At 35.6% G+C, this 15,954-nt stretch overlaps 1 protein-coding gene across 1 annotated transcript; it reads left to right on the forward strand.

The window, feature by feature from the left end:
* Positions 1-6,554: 6,554 nt before the first annotated feature.
* On the forward strand, positions 6,555-13,226 carry LOC120090942 (pollen-specific LRR extensin-like protein). Its single transcript, XM_039048642.2, has 3 exons — positions 6,555-6,985; positions 7,256-7,353; positions 12,084-13,226. Exons 1-3 carry the CDS (start codon positions 6,851-6,853, stop codon positions 12,646-12,648), a joined length of 798 nt encoding a protein of 265 aa, XP_038904570.1. The 5' UTR covers positions 6,555-6,850; the 3' UTR covers positions 12,649-13,226.
* The last annotated feature ends 2,728 nt before the right edge of the window (positions 13,227-15,954 follow it).

Genomic DNA, 15,954 nt, shown 5'->3' on the forward strand with positions numbered 1-15,954 from the left:
ACACCAACCCACCATCACCAAACCCAAGCTCGTCTGGTTCAACTCCAACCCGGTTCCCCACCAAAATCAGTTTTAAGGATTCCTTCAACCTCATCCCATCCACCGCAACCGCCTTCTTTCTGTCATTTGCCAACGATGGCCGACCAAGACACCCAATCTCCTCAGAATGAACCGACTTCTCAATAGAGCACACCTTCTCCTCTCCACGACCAGCCATATCCACGAACACCTGCTCACTTTCAGCCTTAAGAGCTCGATATGGCTGACGAATGACCCTCACTCCATTCTTCTCCTTTAGGTGCAGTGGTGAGTGCTTCCTAACCATTGAGTTTTAAAACCTGTCCAATAACCAATCCCTACCAAACAACCAACCAAACAACCACTAAGCAACGGAAGCTTGGCAACGGCGATAGAATCCAAACAGCCAATCCCTACCACTCAGATCTGAACACTCAAACAACAGCCCACCAATGGTGACAGAAACTGGCGTGCGGATCGGAGACAACCACACGGAAGCTAGGCAATGCTCGCCGGCGTCTACAGAGGCGTCAACGGAAGCTGGTATAGAGGATGACACGGCTGGACGTGCGTGAGACGGAGGCAGCTTGGACAACCAATCCCACGTGCGGGCAAGTGGCAGAAAAGCTCTGGGCATCCTGAACTGAAACTGACAACGCAACCGAGCTAGCTTCAAACAGCCACAGACGTCAGATGGTGGAAGTAAGGCCTACGGGTCGTGAACTTCTTTTCCCAGAGAAGAAACAATGACACGTGATGGCCACGGACAACTGATCGGACGTGAGATGGAGTTAGTGTGGCTGGGGCTTCGACGACTTCACCTTAGACCTCCACACGAGCGGCGACTAGGGAACCTCCAACACAACTAGGGCTTTTTTCTAGAAATCTTTCATTTGGTTCTCCCCACGATTTAAAACTGCCAATTTGATCAAATATCACCTACATCTAGAGCCAATGTGCCCAAGAAAGATAAATCCACTAATGTAAAATATAGCAATTACAACATTATATTTACCTGTTGTTAGAACAATAAAAGTGACACACATCAAGCCCAACTTCTTGAAATAATATTTAGGGTGTGTTTGGATTAACTTTAGAAGTGTGTAATTTTTAAAATAAATCATTTAAAAAATATTTGAGGTGTTTGACAACTATTTAAAATAACTTTTCAAAAAATGAATTTTGAGAAATCAATTATTTTCAAGAGAACACTTTAAAACAGGTTTTTGGAAAAAAAAGAAAAGAGTTTTTTGGTGTTTAATTGAGAGTCTCATCCAAATTTTAATGATATATTTAAATGACAAAATTACTCTTACATTACCCTCCATCTCCCTCATTTCCTATTCATTTTGACCTAGCTCAAACTCTCTTTCTTCTGCAAAGGCTTTTCACTATGATTTTCCACCGATTTGAGGTTAGTTTTTTTTATTTTTATTTTCTATCTATTTTTCTTCCTTGATTGCTTCAATCTGAGGTTACCATATTTTTCTGTGATCTTCCACTGATTTGAGATTAGTTTTTCTATTTTCTATTTATTTTTCTTCCTTAATTGCTTCAATTCGAGGTTATCATATTTTTCCTTAAGTGTGGTTTAGATATAGATGTTCATGTTCCAAATGCTCTTGTTAATTCGTATGGGTCCTACAAAAAAATGTTTGCATGGTGCAGTGAAGGTGTACGATGAAATGTTTGGAAGAACTTTAGCTTCATAGAATGCGGTAAAGAATTTTTGTGTTTGATGAAGTGATTGACTACTTTTTATAAAGACAAATTTCCACTCCGCTTTTAGTTTCTTCTTCGAATGGTCATATTCATTTGTTACTCTCTTTGATTCTAATAACCATTTTATGCAAATCCATATGAACACATTTTGCAACATGTTTTCTAACATGATTTTTCTCTTAATTATCTCCATATTACAGATGGTTTTTCCTTGTGGAAGTTATTTCACATTTTTGTTGTTAAGAAGATTTTTTTTGTTGAAACTTTGAATTCCATTAATTTATTTTACTTACAACTTAGGGAAGTTATTTCATATATTTTTGTTGTTATTGCCCTTCTTATTTGGGTTCTGTTTTTAAACTTATATTTCTTCCATTTATTTATTACACGGATAGTGGTGGGACATTATATTTGGTTTATGATTCTCCTAGCTTTCAAATATCAATTGTTTTTTATGTATGAAAAATCTACTTTACTTAAAAATTTGATCTTAGTCGGTCTCTTATCATATACCCTGATTAATTTTTTTTTGTCTATTCTATGTTTTAACAATTCACTTGTTTTAATTATATTGTTGTCTACATAGTATTTTTTTTTCTTTAATTGGATTCATTTCATTATGTTCATGGGTATTTTTTAGGAGATTCACCCATCTAATGGCTAATCGGAAAAGATTTTAGGTTATTAAGTTTTCAAAGCAATGGTTGATAAAGAACTTGGAGTGAATATCTGTGTTCAATCTATGGGGTTTTTGGAGGTGGGCAAGGTGAAGCTGTCTACTTTGTATCTTTGTTTATTTGTTTCTTTTTTCAAACTTCTGTATTGTTTGTTTTGGATTTTTTTTGGTTAAATTATTAGTTGTATTTTTTAACCTATGCCTTGTTGGTTAATTTTATATTTAGGTAAATCATCTTAATCATCTACTTTAGGTTGATTTTGAAGATAGATGTTCCTTCAATGCCCCTCCATAATTTTATAAGAGTTTACCCAAACTCAAATTTTGAGTTCAACACTTATGATGATGATGAGATATTATTGCCTTCAAATGATGAAAGAAATCATGAGGACATTAACGAAGAACATGATGACTTAATTGTTCACAAAATGGAGATGAATGAAGAACATGGTGAAATTGCACAACTTCTTTTGTTTTGTTGATATTGTATTGTTTAGAAAAAATCATTATTATTTACGTATTGTTGTTGGAAATCAAATTGTTTTTTTTTTCTAATGATTATGTATTTAAATTTCAGGATAGATGTGTTTCTAAAATTGAATAGCCTAAAAATATTCGGTTTTTAATAAAAAATAATGAAAATAATGTTTGATTCTAACATAATTAGTTTATAGTATTTAATATTCCTTTATGATAATTTGACATTAGTATAAGCACTTTTGTTGTAGAACAAACCAAATGGACTTATATATATAAGCCCTTATGAAAAAATATAACCAAACATGTAAGTTTTTAATTTCTAAACAGTTTTTACAAAAAGTGTTTAAAAGAAAATGAATTTTTGAAAAATATATTTTTCATAGACAATCCAAACGCACCCTTAGGATCCCCTTAAATCTAAGATTCTCTCAATACACCTTAGGATTCCACTAAGAAAGAGTGCATTAGTCGATGAACCATTAGGCTCCTCATACCAATTCTTAAATAGTTTATCTTTCTTTCTTTAAGTGAAAATCACTTCACTCTATGAATTTAGGTCCCTCTAAGTTAGAGAATCTCTCTCAGCATATTGAAAACTTAACAGTATCCTCTAAATGAGCACTGATGAGATAAGAACGCACTGTCATGGGCTTAGAGTTCTTGTGCATGTGGCATCTCCCATGTAGCACCTCGGTTGCCCTAGGCTGAGGTAAGCCTTCTATATTACCCTCGAGATGGACTGGTTTCGCCCTCCCATGGGCTCATTAGAGGAGCGAGAGTAGTTCCCAATTAGTATAGTGCTAAGGCAATATGTCCATCCATCATAGTCACTTTGGAATAGACATATGCCTATGGCACTCCGCTTGTTCGTTATTTTGCATGCCTCAGCGTGCATATTTTGGGACTAGCCAACCCACTCATGTCTCGCCACACACGTCATGATCTTTGATATGTGACACTTTTCCCTACTCGATTTTGCAACGTCGTTGTTGTGTGGAAGAGTGCAAACTCGCCTCTAGGATCGTCATGTGGTGTAGCTGCTCCTTGCATATTCCAATAGAGGTCTTCGTCTCCAGGGAAGACCCATACTCGACAGACACCCATCTCCCAGGGTGTGTACAGCGTGTGTTTCCCAAGCGTACTTCCTCATATGCATAACCATTCACGAACTCGCCTACAAGATGGAGCGCTTGGCAAATATTATGTATGCAACCACATGTCGGCTTTGATACCACTCTGTCACAGGGTTAGAGTCCTTGCACACACGACATCTCCTATGCGACACCTCGGTTGTCCTAGGCCGAGGTAAACTTTCTATATTACCCTCGAGATAGACTAGTTTCGCCCTTCTATAGGCTCATTAGGGGAGTGGGAATAGCTCCTGACCAGTGTGATGCTAAGGTAATATGGCCATCTATCATAGTTACTTCGGAATAGACATATGCCTATAGCACGTACTCCACTTGTTCGCCATGCCACATGCCTCAACGAGCGTATCTTAGGACTAGCAAGCCCACTCATGTCTCGTCACGCATGTCACGATCTTTGATCCATGAAAGCAACAATCTTCACCGAGAAGTTTACACACTTGTGACTTTGTTTACCTTTATAAGACAGCTACAATGATAATTATCTTTTTGAATCAAAATGTGTAAACCCTAGTAGACAACAAAACCACCTTTTAATATACATATGGGAATTAAAAAACTAACCCTAATAAAATATTCTGAAATCAGTAAAAAAGGAAACTTATTTGAATAAAATATACTGTCACAATCTTCCCAATAAGGAAACAAAATATATGCAGAAACAACAACTAGACAAGTAGCTAGGAAATACATATGTTGAGACATTTTAACCCACATCCATTGCAAGAAAACAAAAAGACCTTAAATAAGAATTATCAATATCACAACTCTAATAACCATAATCATTATCTTTCAAAACCCTAATTCAACCCTTAATTACTCTTCAAAACCTATATATTTTAGTAAATCAACTTGTGTGTGGAATAATTTGTGAAAAAGATATTTTTTAAAACAAAATCAATTTTTGTTTCAAAAAAGCAAACTATTAAAAAGGTATTGTACGAATTTGAGCCTTCTAATTTTTATCCTCTTTGTGCAAGGAGGCGAAAAGCGGACGCGATTTTGGAGGGGGATTCCAACTAGGTGATTGGTAAGGGGACCAATATGATTGGTAAGGGGATTCTTTGTCTTGCTTTTAGATGATTAATGGGCCATTGGATATTTCCATTGAGATATAACAAATATTATTAAAGCCTTTTTTTTTTTTTTTTACAATTGAGGATAGAGCAATTCGAATAAAAAATCTCATAGTTTTTAACACACTCGTATGTCAATTGAGTTATACTCGGTTTGACATATTATCAACAACTTAAACATCATGGGAACAATTTTTAAATACATTTATGATTTATTCATGTAAGTAGATCATATAATGCTTTGGCGGATTCACTAGCTCGTCAGCGTGTATCTTGTCTGTACACATTATTGTTGAATAATTTTTTCAATTGGATCTATATTTTAGCCAGGTTTAACTTCAATCATGTTGTAATAGGATTGAAAGTGTTTTTTAAAGGGCTTCTTGCATATTTGGCAAATTAAGTTATAAAAATTAGGCCCATAACCTATACTTATTACTTTTGCAAAAATGCCAAAAAACAAACCCAACCCACAAAACGTCAAAAAAGTTTGAATATACCTGATACACCCTATATACACTTGATATGCACTTGATACACATACACTATTGATATATACTTGATACACTTAATACCTTTGATACGTTTGAACTACCAGTATACACCTAATATACTTGATACACTGTTGATACTTATTTGATAGACAATTGATATACGGTTGAAAATGACTCATTTTAAGTGTTTTAGATTGAAGGCATTTATGTAAATAAAGACTTGTAGCAATTTTGTAATTAAAATAGATCTTCTTTAATTAGGGTTACTTTATGTTGGGGGGGGGGGGTGCTGAGAATCCCACATTGGAAAAACCAAGGGGACTCACACTCTTTATAAAATAGATGGGTTACTTCTTTCATTGCCAGTTGGTTTTTAGATGGAACCCCAACGGGTGATGTTGGTCCAATAAGAAAAAATTGTGATTGGGGGGCATGTTGAGAATCCCACATTGGAAAAACTAAGGGGACTCACATCCTTTATAATAGAGGGGGTTTAATTTGCCACTATTTTGTTTTTTTAAAATTAAACCTATGGTTTAAAAAATCAAGCCAAAGTTTGAGAACTAAAAAAGTAACTTTCAAAAAGTTGATTTTGTTTTTAGAATTTGACTATGAATTCAATAATTATACTTAAAAAAGATACAAATCATTATAAGAAATGTAGATGAAATATGCTTGATTTTTAAAAACAAAAATAAAAAATCAAATAGTTACTCCACGAGACTTAGTTTTTAAGAAATTAATTTTTAAAAATTTGAAATTAGCTAAGAAGGGATAGGAATTATGAAATTCATGTGTGAAAATAAACACTATTTTTAAAAGGGAAATCTAAATGGTTACCATTAATTATTATTATTAGGCAACGGGAAAAAAAAAACACAATTTCAACTATTCTCCCTAACTTATGAATCTATAAATGAAATTAAAGTTTTAAATAATAGCTTGAACTAAGAATTAAAGTTTGAAATAGTTGAACCTTTTATAAAAATCCGCAACTAAAGTTTGAAACAATAAAATTGAAGCTGTTTTTGGGAAAAATTCCAAGGAGAGTCCCGAAAAAAGGAAAAGCCAAAGAAAAAGCTTCCGTTGTCGTTCATCTTCTACAATCCAAAACTTGTTTCGGTGATTCCAGTTTCTAAAAATTGCTAAAATTATCCTCTTCGGCAATCTAAATGATCGTTGAATTCCTGCTTTTTGCTTCAATTTCTTGCTCGAAAAACTGTTGAAGTTTCCCTGATGGGCGTCGAATCGAACTCGGCGCCGCCGCCGTCTTCGTCTTCTACGCCATCTCCGAGCGGGAAGAGAGCCAGAGATCCCGACGATGAAGTTTATCTCGACAATTTCCACTCTCATAAACGTTACCTCAGTGAGGTACCCTTTTTTGCCCTCAATTTACTGTTAGGTCATCTGAAACTTTTTTTGCTTTTAGACATTTTGTTTTAATCCAGAAAAGCTATCGGTATGTAAGTTGCACTTGCAATTTCCGCATTTAGGGTATGAGAGTCTTCATGGCGTTTCTTCATTTGGGGTCCAATTCTGCTCTTTAAGTTTGCGTCATTTATGTGTATTGCCTATTTGCCGTTCTTGGATGCAAAATTTCCTCCTAATCTACATCCCTTCTTTGTTGATGATCTTGCACAGATAATGGCTTCTAGTTTGAATGGATTGACGGTTGGGGACCCCCTTTCAGAGAATCTCATGGATTCCCCTGCAAGGTCAGAGTCCATGCTTTATCAAAGGTAGTAGAATTTATTCCTACAAAGTTTTAACTGACTGTCCTGTATACGAATAATAATTTTAGTACATAGAAGTTTACAAGTACTTTGCGGCCTGGCTGTGTTAGATTGCGGAAACAAGTGGATGTTACTGGAAGAAATTGAAAATCTCCAATGTAACAAATCATGTACTTTTGAAATGCGTCTGTGGTGCCTTTGTGGGTGGGAATTCTGAAACAAAATTCTTGCTTGATTCTTTGTTTAGTGTTTTGAAGATAGAGTTTTCCTCTGAAACTATGACTTTCCTTTAACACTGTAAATAAAAAGTTTACCAAGCTTTGTTAGAAAGTTTGATGCCAACATTTCATTTTTAGATGTAATTTGCTCAACAACACACCCACAGTTCCAAACTTTAAAGTAGTCTTTCTGGATTCCTTTAGCTAGAGGGTATCCTATCTACCTTATATGTGAATTGAAGAAGTGTATATATCCTTCCTCAATACCTCCAGGTCCCCCCAACTAACAGTATTCCTAGAGGGGCCCAAATAACAAACAGTGTTCCCTCACGCGCCCTTACTTCTCATCTTATGCCTACAGCCTGCGTGTATGCACATTCACAATTGGGCCTATCTGGTGTGCAAGAACTTGTCAAAGGTTCTCACAATCATATACATTTTATAATACAGATCAGTCCAACTAGTACTATTACCACTGGGTAGTATTAGTAGCAAGACCGGGTCGATTCACAGGAAAGCAAGATAATAGTTACACAACCCCCCCGTCCTACCATTTTTCTTCAATCTCTTCTAAAATTTTTTTGATTCTCTTCCAATCAAAGGTCCCCTTGCCCATTTCCCTCAATTTCCAAACTATTTTTTTGTGGGGTTTCACCCATTTTGGTGGGTTTAGTATTTTCGGTTGTGGAAAGTAAATCTTTCCTAATTTTTGCTTGACTTAAGTTGTTTTTGAGATATTCGCTTTGCTATGTTGTTTGTTTACTCTGTTTGGTGGTGTTGTGTTGAATTGGGGGAAAGGGTACCAAGTGTTGGATGATTTTGGATGACATTTGTTGAATTTCTTGAGATTTTGTTGTTCTAGGTTGGGGGTGGTGAGAGTTTAGGGTAGATTTTGAGAGAGGAAAAACAATTTTGACCTGAGTTTCATTTTGGTGCTAGAGTTGTGCGCTTAAACCTTTAGATTTTCAATAAGAGTTCCAAAAGACCTAGGCGAGGAGGGGGTAGTTCTTCTAGCATAAGGTATGACACTCAAATTATGGGACATGGATGCTTCTATTTAGGTACTCCCGATTCATCATGGCAATGACGATTGTTCTTGAGAGGGGCCCAGCTCCTGATGCGGAACTTCATCTGCATCTTCTTGCTAAGATCGAGTGCAGAGGATGTGTTGAGTTTGTCAGACATCTGGATAATGCCATTGTGCCCATTGTCAAGGAATTCTATCGGCATTGTGGATGGATCCACTACTCCTTTGTTTGCGGCTCTGCCGTCAAGTGCATTTCACTTCTTCTTATATAAACAAGTTGATTGAAAGCACATCATTAGGGCTCTCTATAGGCCCAATGCCCCATGGGAGATCCACAGGGGTGAGACTATCGATTTAGAGGGATTGACCTCTCCATCTCTAATAGAGCCTGGCATGCATTCATTTGCACTAGACTTCTGCCAGTCACACGCCTCATGGATGTGACTAAGGAGGGGATCTTGCTCTATGTTGTTTCCATAGGCCATTTTGTCGATGTGGGCAAAGTGATCAATCAGTCAATTTGCTACATCAACAGGAGCCCAACCATTGGTGGACTTGGACACCTGTCCTTGAACATCGCCCTCTGTCGGATTGCTAGGGTAAAGGTAGGTCAAGAGGAGGAGATTGCCTGTCCCAAGGTAATCATTGGTAGGACTTACATAGCCTCCCTACGTGGATTCGAGCTTGGGATAAGGCTATAACTGTGATATAATTGATAATCGACTGGAATGTTGATGGCGCATTATGGAGTCTAAAGGGCATTACCAAAAACTCATAGTAGCCTTCATGAGTTTGACATGTTGTTTTGTGGATATCCAAGGAACGCATCCGAATCTGATTATACCTAGGCTTGAGATCTATTTTAGAAAAAATGGAGGTGCCAAACAATTCATCAACTAACTCATCAACAATTGGGATGGGATACTTGTCTGGGACTGTAACTTGATTTAAGGCTTTGTAATCCACACAAAAAGGGCAATTGCCATCTTTCTTTTTCACCAACACTGGGCTAGAAAATGAACTACAACTTGTTTGAATCAACCCTATTGCAAGCATTTCATGCACCAACCTTTTGATTTCATTAAAAATAGGGATCTCTAATTTCCTCATATGCATATTGAAGAAAGGAACCTACTGATTACAAGGTGTGCTTATTTCTCCCTTGCTTGAAGAATTCTTCTCTTGCCCCTCATTCATCGGTCTAATCGATTCCTCTTCCATCGTTCGTTTCCCTCTATTATCGTTCTCTTTGAAGAACCTAATCCTTTCTCCAAATTCATCCAATCTTCCATTCTTTTCATAATCGCCTTCATCTCTTCCCATAATAGCGCAAATTGGAGATCTATACCCCCCATCCATTTTAGGCCTTTCACTTTAGTGAAATAGAAATCCATTTTAGGCTCAAACTTCGACTGCTTCACACCTGCCTCTGAAATTTTTTCTTCCAATACCAGAAACAACTGTACCGAAATTTTTAGACCTAAGTTTATTTATCAACAACAGTGAGGGACAATGTGAGAGCCCTTGTTAGAGATGTAGAATGATTATTAGTAGAACATTAGTATGGTTATTAGAAGGAGCATATTAGTTAATAGGCAGTAAGTTTGTTAAGGCTTTTAGTTATAAATAGAGGGAGTAAGGTTGCTGCTATGATCCACTGAGATTCAGGATTGCTGCCGTGACAGGGTATTGCAAGTTATAGAGTGGCCTTGCTGCCACGATCCACTAAGATTCAACCTTTTGTCGCTCGGATTCGTCCCTCATAAAAATAAAAAATAAAAAATAAAAAATAGAGAGAGTAGGGTTGAGAGGAGAGTGAAGAATTTTGAAGGATTTCCTTTGGGGAATTGTGGAGAGAGTAGCTCTCTCGAAAGGCTATGTTATATTGTAGTTTCTGCATTGATATTGCAATATATATTTCTATCTCTTAGTGCTCTTTATTGCTCTTTGTTGTTCTTGAGTGTTCTTGTTAGGTGGTAACATAACAAATTGGTATTTGTTAGGTTCACCTAACAAAAACACTCGAGAAGAACAAAGAACACTAAAAGATTGATTTATATTGCAATATCCAAAGAAGTTACAATCTAACATAGCCTTTTGAGAGGGCTACTCTTCCTCCAAATTCCCCCAAAGGAAATCCCACGAAATTCTTCACCTCCTCCTCTCAACCCCACTCCCTCTATTTATAACTAAAAGCTTAACAAACGTGCTACCTGTTACTAATATGTCCCTTCTAATAACCATACTAATGTTCTACTAATAGTCCTACTATATCTCCAAGGCTCTCAGAGAGATTCAAGAGCTCCCCATTCTCTCCCAATTCTCGTAGAGAACCCAAATACAAATGATACCCACCCCTCACAACAAAACGGTATATATCCTTCCTCAATACCTCAAGTTCCCCCCTAATTAACAGTATTCCTAGAGAGGGGCTCACAAATAACAGAAAAAAAAAAAAAAATGTTCCCTCATACGCCTTTACTTCCCATCTTATTTCTACATGTATACACATTCACCATTGGGGGCCTATCAGTGATTTAGACATCCCACCTTTAGAGCAACTGTACAATCTCTTATAACAAGTTGAAATATGCTCTTGATTGTTCACTGTATGTTGTTGAAAGTATGCTAGTTCTGTTGAAAGTATGTTAGTGTATCTTTATACTTCTATAAGCTGTAATATGAAAGTAGAAACTTTGGTTGGAAAAGAGGTCGTATATTTCAGTTTCTGTCATGAATAATAATAAACTTCTCAGCTTGATTGAAATGTTATATTTCCAGAAACTTCTGTATTCCTTCTAATTGTGCAACAAATGTTAGTCTTATTTTCTACTTTCACAATATTTTATTTCAAAGAGTGAGAATTTATTGCTATCGATATTCATTTTTATTTACTCTGTAACAGTGTGAAAGGCCTTCAACTCCATTTTTTTGTTCTTTGTAAGCCGTATGAATGGTAGCCTTTTATTTTATTTTTATTATTTTTTAAAAAGATTGTTAAAAAATTTAAACAGTAGTTGGAAAGTGTAATGGAAAAAACTATGATAGAATGGTGAATCAAAACATTATTTTTCTGAAATTGTAATTGTCTTTACAGTTAGTTAAGTTTTCTAGATTACAAAAGAATTGCATCTCTTGTTCTCATCTGTGTTCCCCTTTCTAGCCTAGTAGCAGGATCATTGTAGGCAGAACAAAGAGATGCAGTGTACGGCTATTCCAACCCTCCTGCAATTTCAAAACCTTTTACTGCAACCCTTATTCTTTGGTTTTAAATTTACCCCTCATTGCATGTTAATTCCTTCCGTTTTGGCCAAATTACATGCATTTCGACTAAATCTAATTATGTAGAAAATCAATTCCCCACTGCCACCAAGAGTCTTGAATTACATTTGTGGTTAGTACTTTGTTTAAAATTGTAATTATTCTTAAAAGATGGTTTGGGTATTTCCTATTTTAACCATGTTTCTTTTTTCTCTAACACTACGTCTCAGGGAAGAAATGTCCTGGCAATATTCTCCTATGTCAGAAGATTCAGATGACTGTCGGTTTTGTGAGACATCCACGAATTTATTTCCCACGCAGTCTGATAGTAGTGTACCTACCAGCCCGGTCTCTCCATACAGATATCAGAGGCCATTCAGTGGGGTGACTCCTTCAACAGGTACCAATACTTCACTTGGATGTTCTACTAGTCCTGTCACTAGCTTGCAGCCCCATCAACGTGGATCAGATTCTGAGGGCCGTTTCCCATCATCTCCAAGTGATATATGTCACTCAGCAGATCTGAGGAGGGCTGCGCTCCTACGTTCAGTACAAATGAGAGCACAACCTCTTGGTCCATCATCTATGGAGTTGCCATATTGCTCCATGCCTGAGCCTGGACCTAATATAGAAGCTGAAGAGCGGCCATGTTCTTGCATAAAATCGTTGGTTGATGAAAGAGATTTTCAACTCGAGGAATGCTCTTCAATGGGAGTGTCCGAGCCTGAATATAATGAAGAGAAATCATGTAAGGATTTGAACAGGGATATGAAAGACAGCGAATCAGGAGGGTAGTAAATGCTAAAGAATGTACAGAGGGAAATCTCTTCTAACATAACACATGGGACACATTCCTGCTGTGGGACTGGAAAGTGTTTGCCTTTTGGTTCAACCTCCATGGAAATTCTCTTTTCGCATATGCTCTGCCTAATTTACTTGCTTTCACTTGATTGAGGATAGTTTGGTCTTCTGCTAGCTCCATTCCCAAGTGCGTGGGTGCCTTGTGCTATCTTCAATCTCAAGTGTGTGTGGATGTTATGTTTATCACTTCGACTCTTCAAGCCCGAGTCGAGAAGATGTTCGTGGTTGATCATGTGTGAAAGCTCTGTCAAGAGAGCATGTTTCTGAGAGTTAAAAGTGTATAGATAAAATGCTGCGGCTTTATGCGTCATAAGGTTGAAGTTGCAAGTGTTCCATTTGTTTCACATTTGTGATAACGCTGTTATTGAATTTTTTGTTCTAATTGCCTTCTGAGCATGCTGGCAAAAATTGCTGGAAAACCAAAAGATGTATAGAGATGAAATTATATGGGTTTTTTTGTACTGATGTCTTAAATTGGGGAGAAACAATGAGATTTGTTCGCTTTTTAAAAATGAGATTTTTTTTATCGTTTGTTGATATCAAATTTGAGTGAAATTATCAAAATGAAACATTTATGCGTGCAGATTGGCATCTCTCTTGCTCTCTCACTGTGTTTCCTGCTCTCTTCTCAAGTTATCCTCTTCCCTCTTACACTCTAGTTCTCTTACTCTCTCTTCTCAATTAGTAAACATACGTTTTTGTTTTTTCTAATTGAAAAATTTTCACAGATATAAAAATATTAAATCATTTATAGAAATAGAAAAAAACATTGATAGACTTTTATCGGAGCCTATAGTGATAGATTTGTATCAGTTTCTAGTGCAGATACTAGTAGGGATATTAAAAAATCTGATGACCCGAAAAAATCGATCAACCCAGCTCAATTCGTGCGGTTTGAGTTAGATTATCAACTCATTTTGGTTGGGTTGGGTTCAAATAAATTAAAATTTTATGTGATGGATTGGTTCATGAGTTCACTCGAACCAATCCGAATTTATTATTAACTTTAATATATATATATATATATATATATATATATTTTGTTACTTATAACACAATTAGTTATACATATATTGATTTTAATTTTATTTAATTCCAATATTTTTTGAATAATTTATTGTTCAACAACTTTTAAAAGTAGTTTTTTGTACTTTAGAAAGAAAATTTTCACTATATAAATTGAAATGAAGTTGTTAATCTTAATTCAATATATGAAAATAACTAAATTATATTTTTACATATTTACGTTTTGTTTCTTTTTAGAATAAAATTTTAAATAAATGACCCAATTAACCCGAACCAACTCAACCCAAATATTTCATGGTTGGGTTGCGTCGGGTTCATTTTTACCCAAATATTTTATGGTTGGGTTGGGTCGGGTTCATTTTTTAATAAGGGTTATTTGGGGTGAAGAAATTTACAACCCGAACAATTGAGTTGGTCTAAAAAGTCTTTCAACTCAAACCAACCCAACCCGTGAACACCCCTAGCGGATAGTATCAATGATAGGCTTCTATCAGTTTCTATTATTGATAGATACTTATAAACTTCTATCCGTCTCTATCAATGATAGACTTCTATTAGTTTCTATCGCTGATAGACTTCTATCAGCGTCTATCAATGATACAGTTGTGTCAGTTTCTATCACTGATAGACGCTGGTAGATTTCTATCAGTGTCTATATATTGATAATAATGTTTACCATAACTATCTAGAAGCAATAAAACTCAAATCTAGCATCCAAATTCATGGGTAAATCAATTTTAACATCAAAACTTAATGGGTGTTCAAGAACCAAATAAAATTAACCCAAAACACATAAAATCTTACCCCTAACGGCCAAAAAACCGATGAACTGTAGCATTGACAGCAACAACGATTGAGCTACACAAATCTAAGTTAGAGGAAGAGAGAGAAAATTGGCTCACCGACAGTGACGTATAACCAGATCTGTCATGTAGACCCAAACACATTGTGGTTTGACGGTTGGGCATGAGTGTGGTGGCTGCTGGACATTAGAGTGCGTGAGTTAGAGAGAGAGACCAAGATTAGATCGAAGAAGAAGAAGAAAGTGTGTGGATTAGAGAGAAGAAGAAGAAGACTGAGAAGGGGGAAGATTAAGTTTTGTTATTTTGTGTAAATAGTTTCACTTATTTTTCTATTTTTGAAAATCTCTTTTCTAACATGGCATTATTTGTATCAATTTTAACTTTATTTTTGAATGTTTTAGTTTTTTTTTTTGAATTACGTTATCTTATACCATAAATTGAATTGTACAGATCATATATTATTTGTATGAAATTTGAACTTATTATAATGTTTTCGATTTTATTTTTTGTTCTACGCTTCTACGTCGACTGCCATTAAATCGATATTCTCACTCTAGATCTAACAACCTTCAATAATCGAAGAAAGAGTGCCAAAAGGATTGAAAGTGATCAATGATGTTTCCATTCTTTTTAATACATTTCCATCCTCTTTAATATTAATGAAGCCTCCGTTTGGTAACCACTTGATTTTTTGTTTTTGTTTTTGAAAATTAAGTCGATGTTTTTATTAGTGAAAATTAAGCTGATTTTATCCACATTTCTTACAATAATTTGTATCTTTTTTAAGTATAATGGTTAAATTCTTAGTCAAATTTTAAAAACAAAAACAACTTTTTGAAAGCTACTTTTTTTAGTTCTCAAAATTTGGCTTGGTTTTTTAAACCATGAGAGAAAAGTAGATAACAAAGGAAGAAATTTGGATATGGAAGTATTGTCTATAGGCTTAATTTTTTTTTAAAAAAAAATGGTTACCAAACGAGGTCGAAATGTTTTGCTTTTTTTATTTTTGTTTATTTTTGTTTTTTTTGGTTCTATAGTTGGAGACTTCAAGTTACCCTTTTGGAAGGTAATTTAATGCTTGCCCAACAAAAAATTTATCGTTTCTTATTTGCATGGATCTATGTTAGGGGTGTGTTCTCAATTAGTTTATGTTGGTGAAAATTGAATTTTAAAAGAAAGTTGGCTTTTGAGAATCCCACATTGGTTAAGTTGAGGAATGCACTCTCCTTTTTATACTCCCAAGTTGGACCTTGGGTTCGGAAAAATTCCACATGGGTGTCGTCGTCGTCCGAGTAGACATGACGAGGCGGGTATGTGTGTGTTTAATAAAACTTATCTTTATTATTATTTTTTTAATATTTATCAAAAAATTTCTAATTGGGTTTGCGGCTTATAAAAGGCAACCTCTCAA

Source organism: Benincasa hispida, chromosome 11 (assembly GCF_027475165.1).
Source record: "Benincasa hispida cultivar pf3 chromosome 11, pf3_genome.v1.1, whole genome shotgun sequence".
NCBI classification, from domain to species: Eukaryota; Viridiplantae; Streptophyta; class Magnoliopsida; order Cucurbitales; family Cucurbitaceae; genus Benincasa; species Benincasa hispida.

Coding starts and splice junctions, on each gene's coding strand:
- LOC120090942 (XM_039048642.2), top strand. CDS start 6,851: ATGGGCGTCGAATCGAACTCGGCGCCGCCGCCGTCTTCGTCTTCTACG. Junction 6,986..7,255: donor ATAAACGTTACCTCAGTGAG/GTACCCTTTTTT, acceptor GATCTTGCACAG/ATAATGGCTTCTAGTTTGAA. Junction 7,354..12,083: donor GAGTCCATGCTTTATCAAAG/GTAGTAGAATTT, acceptor ACTACGTCTCAG/GGAAGAAATGTCCTGGCAAT.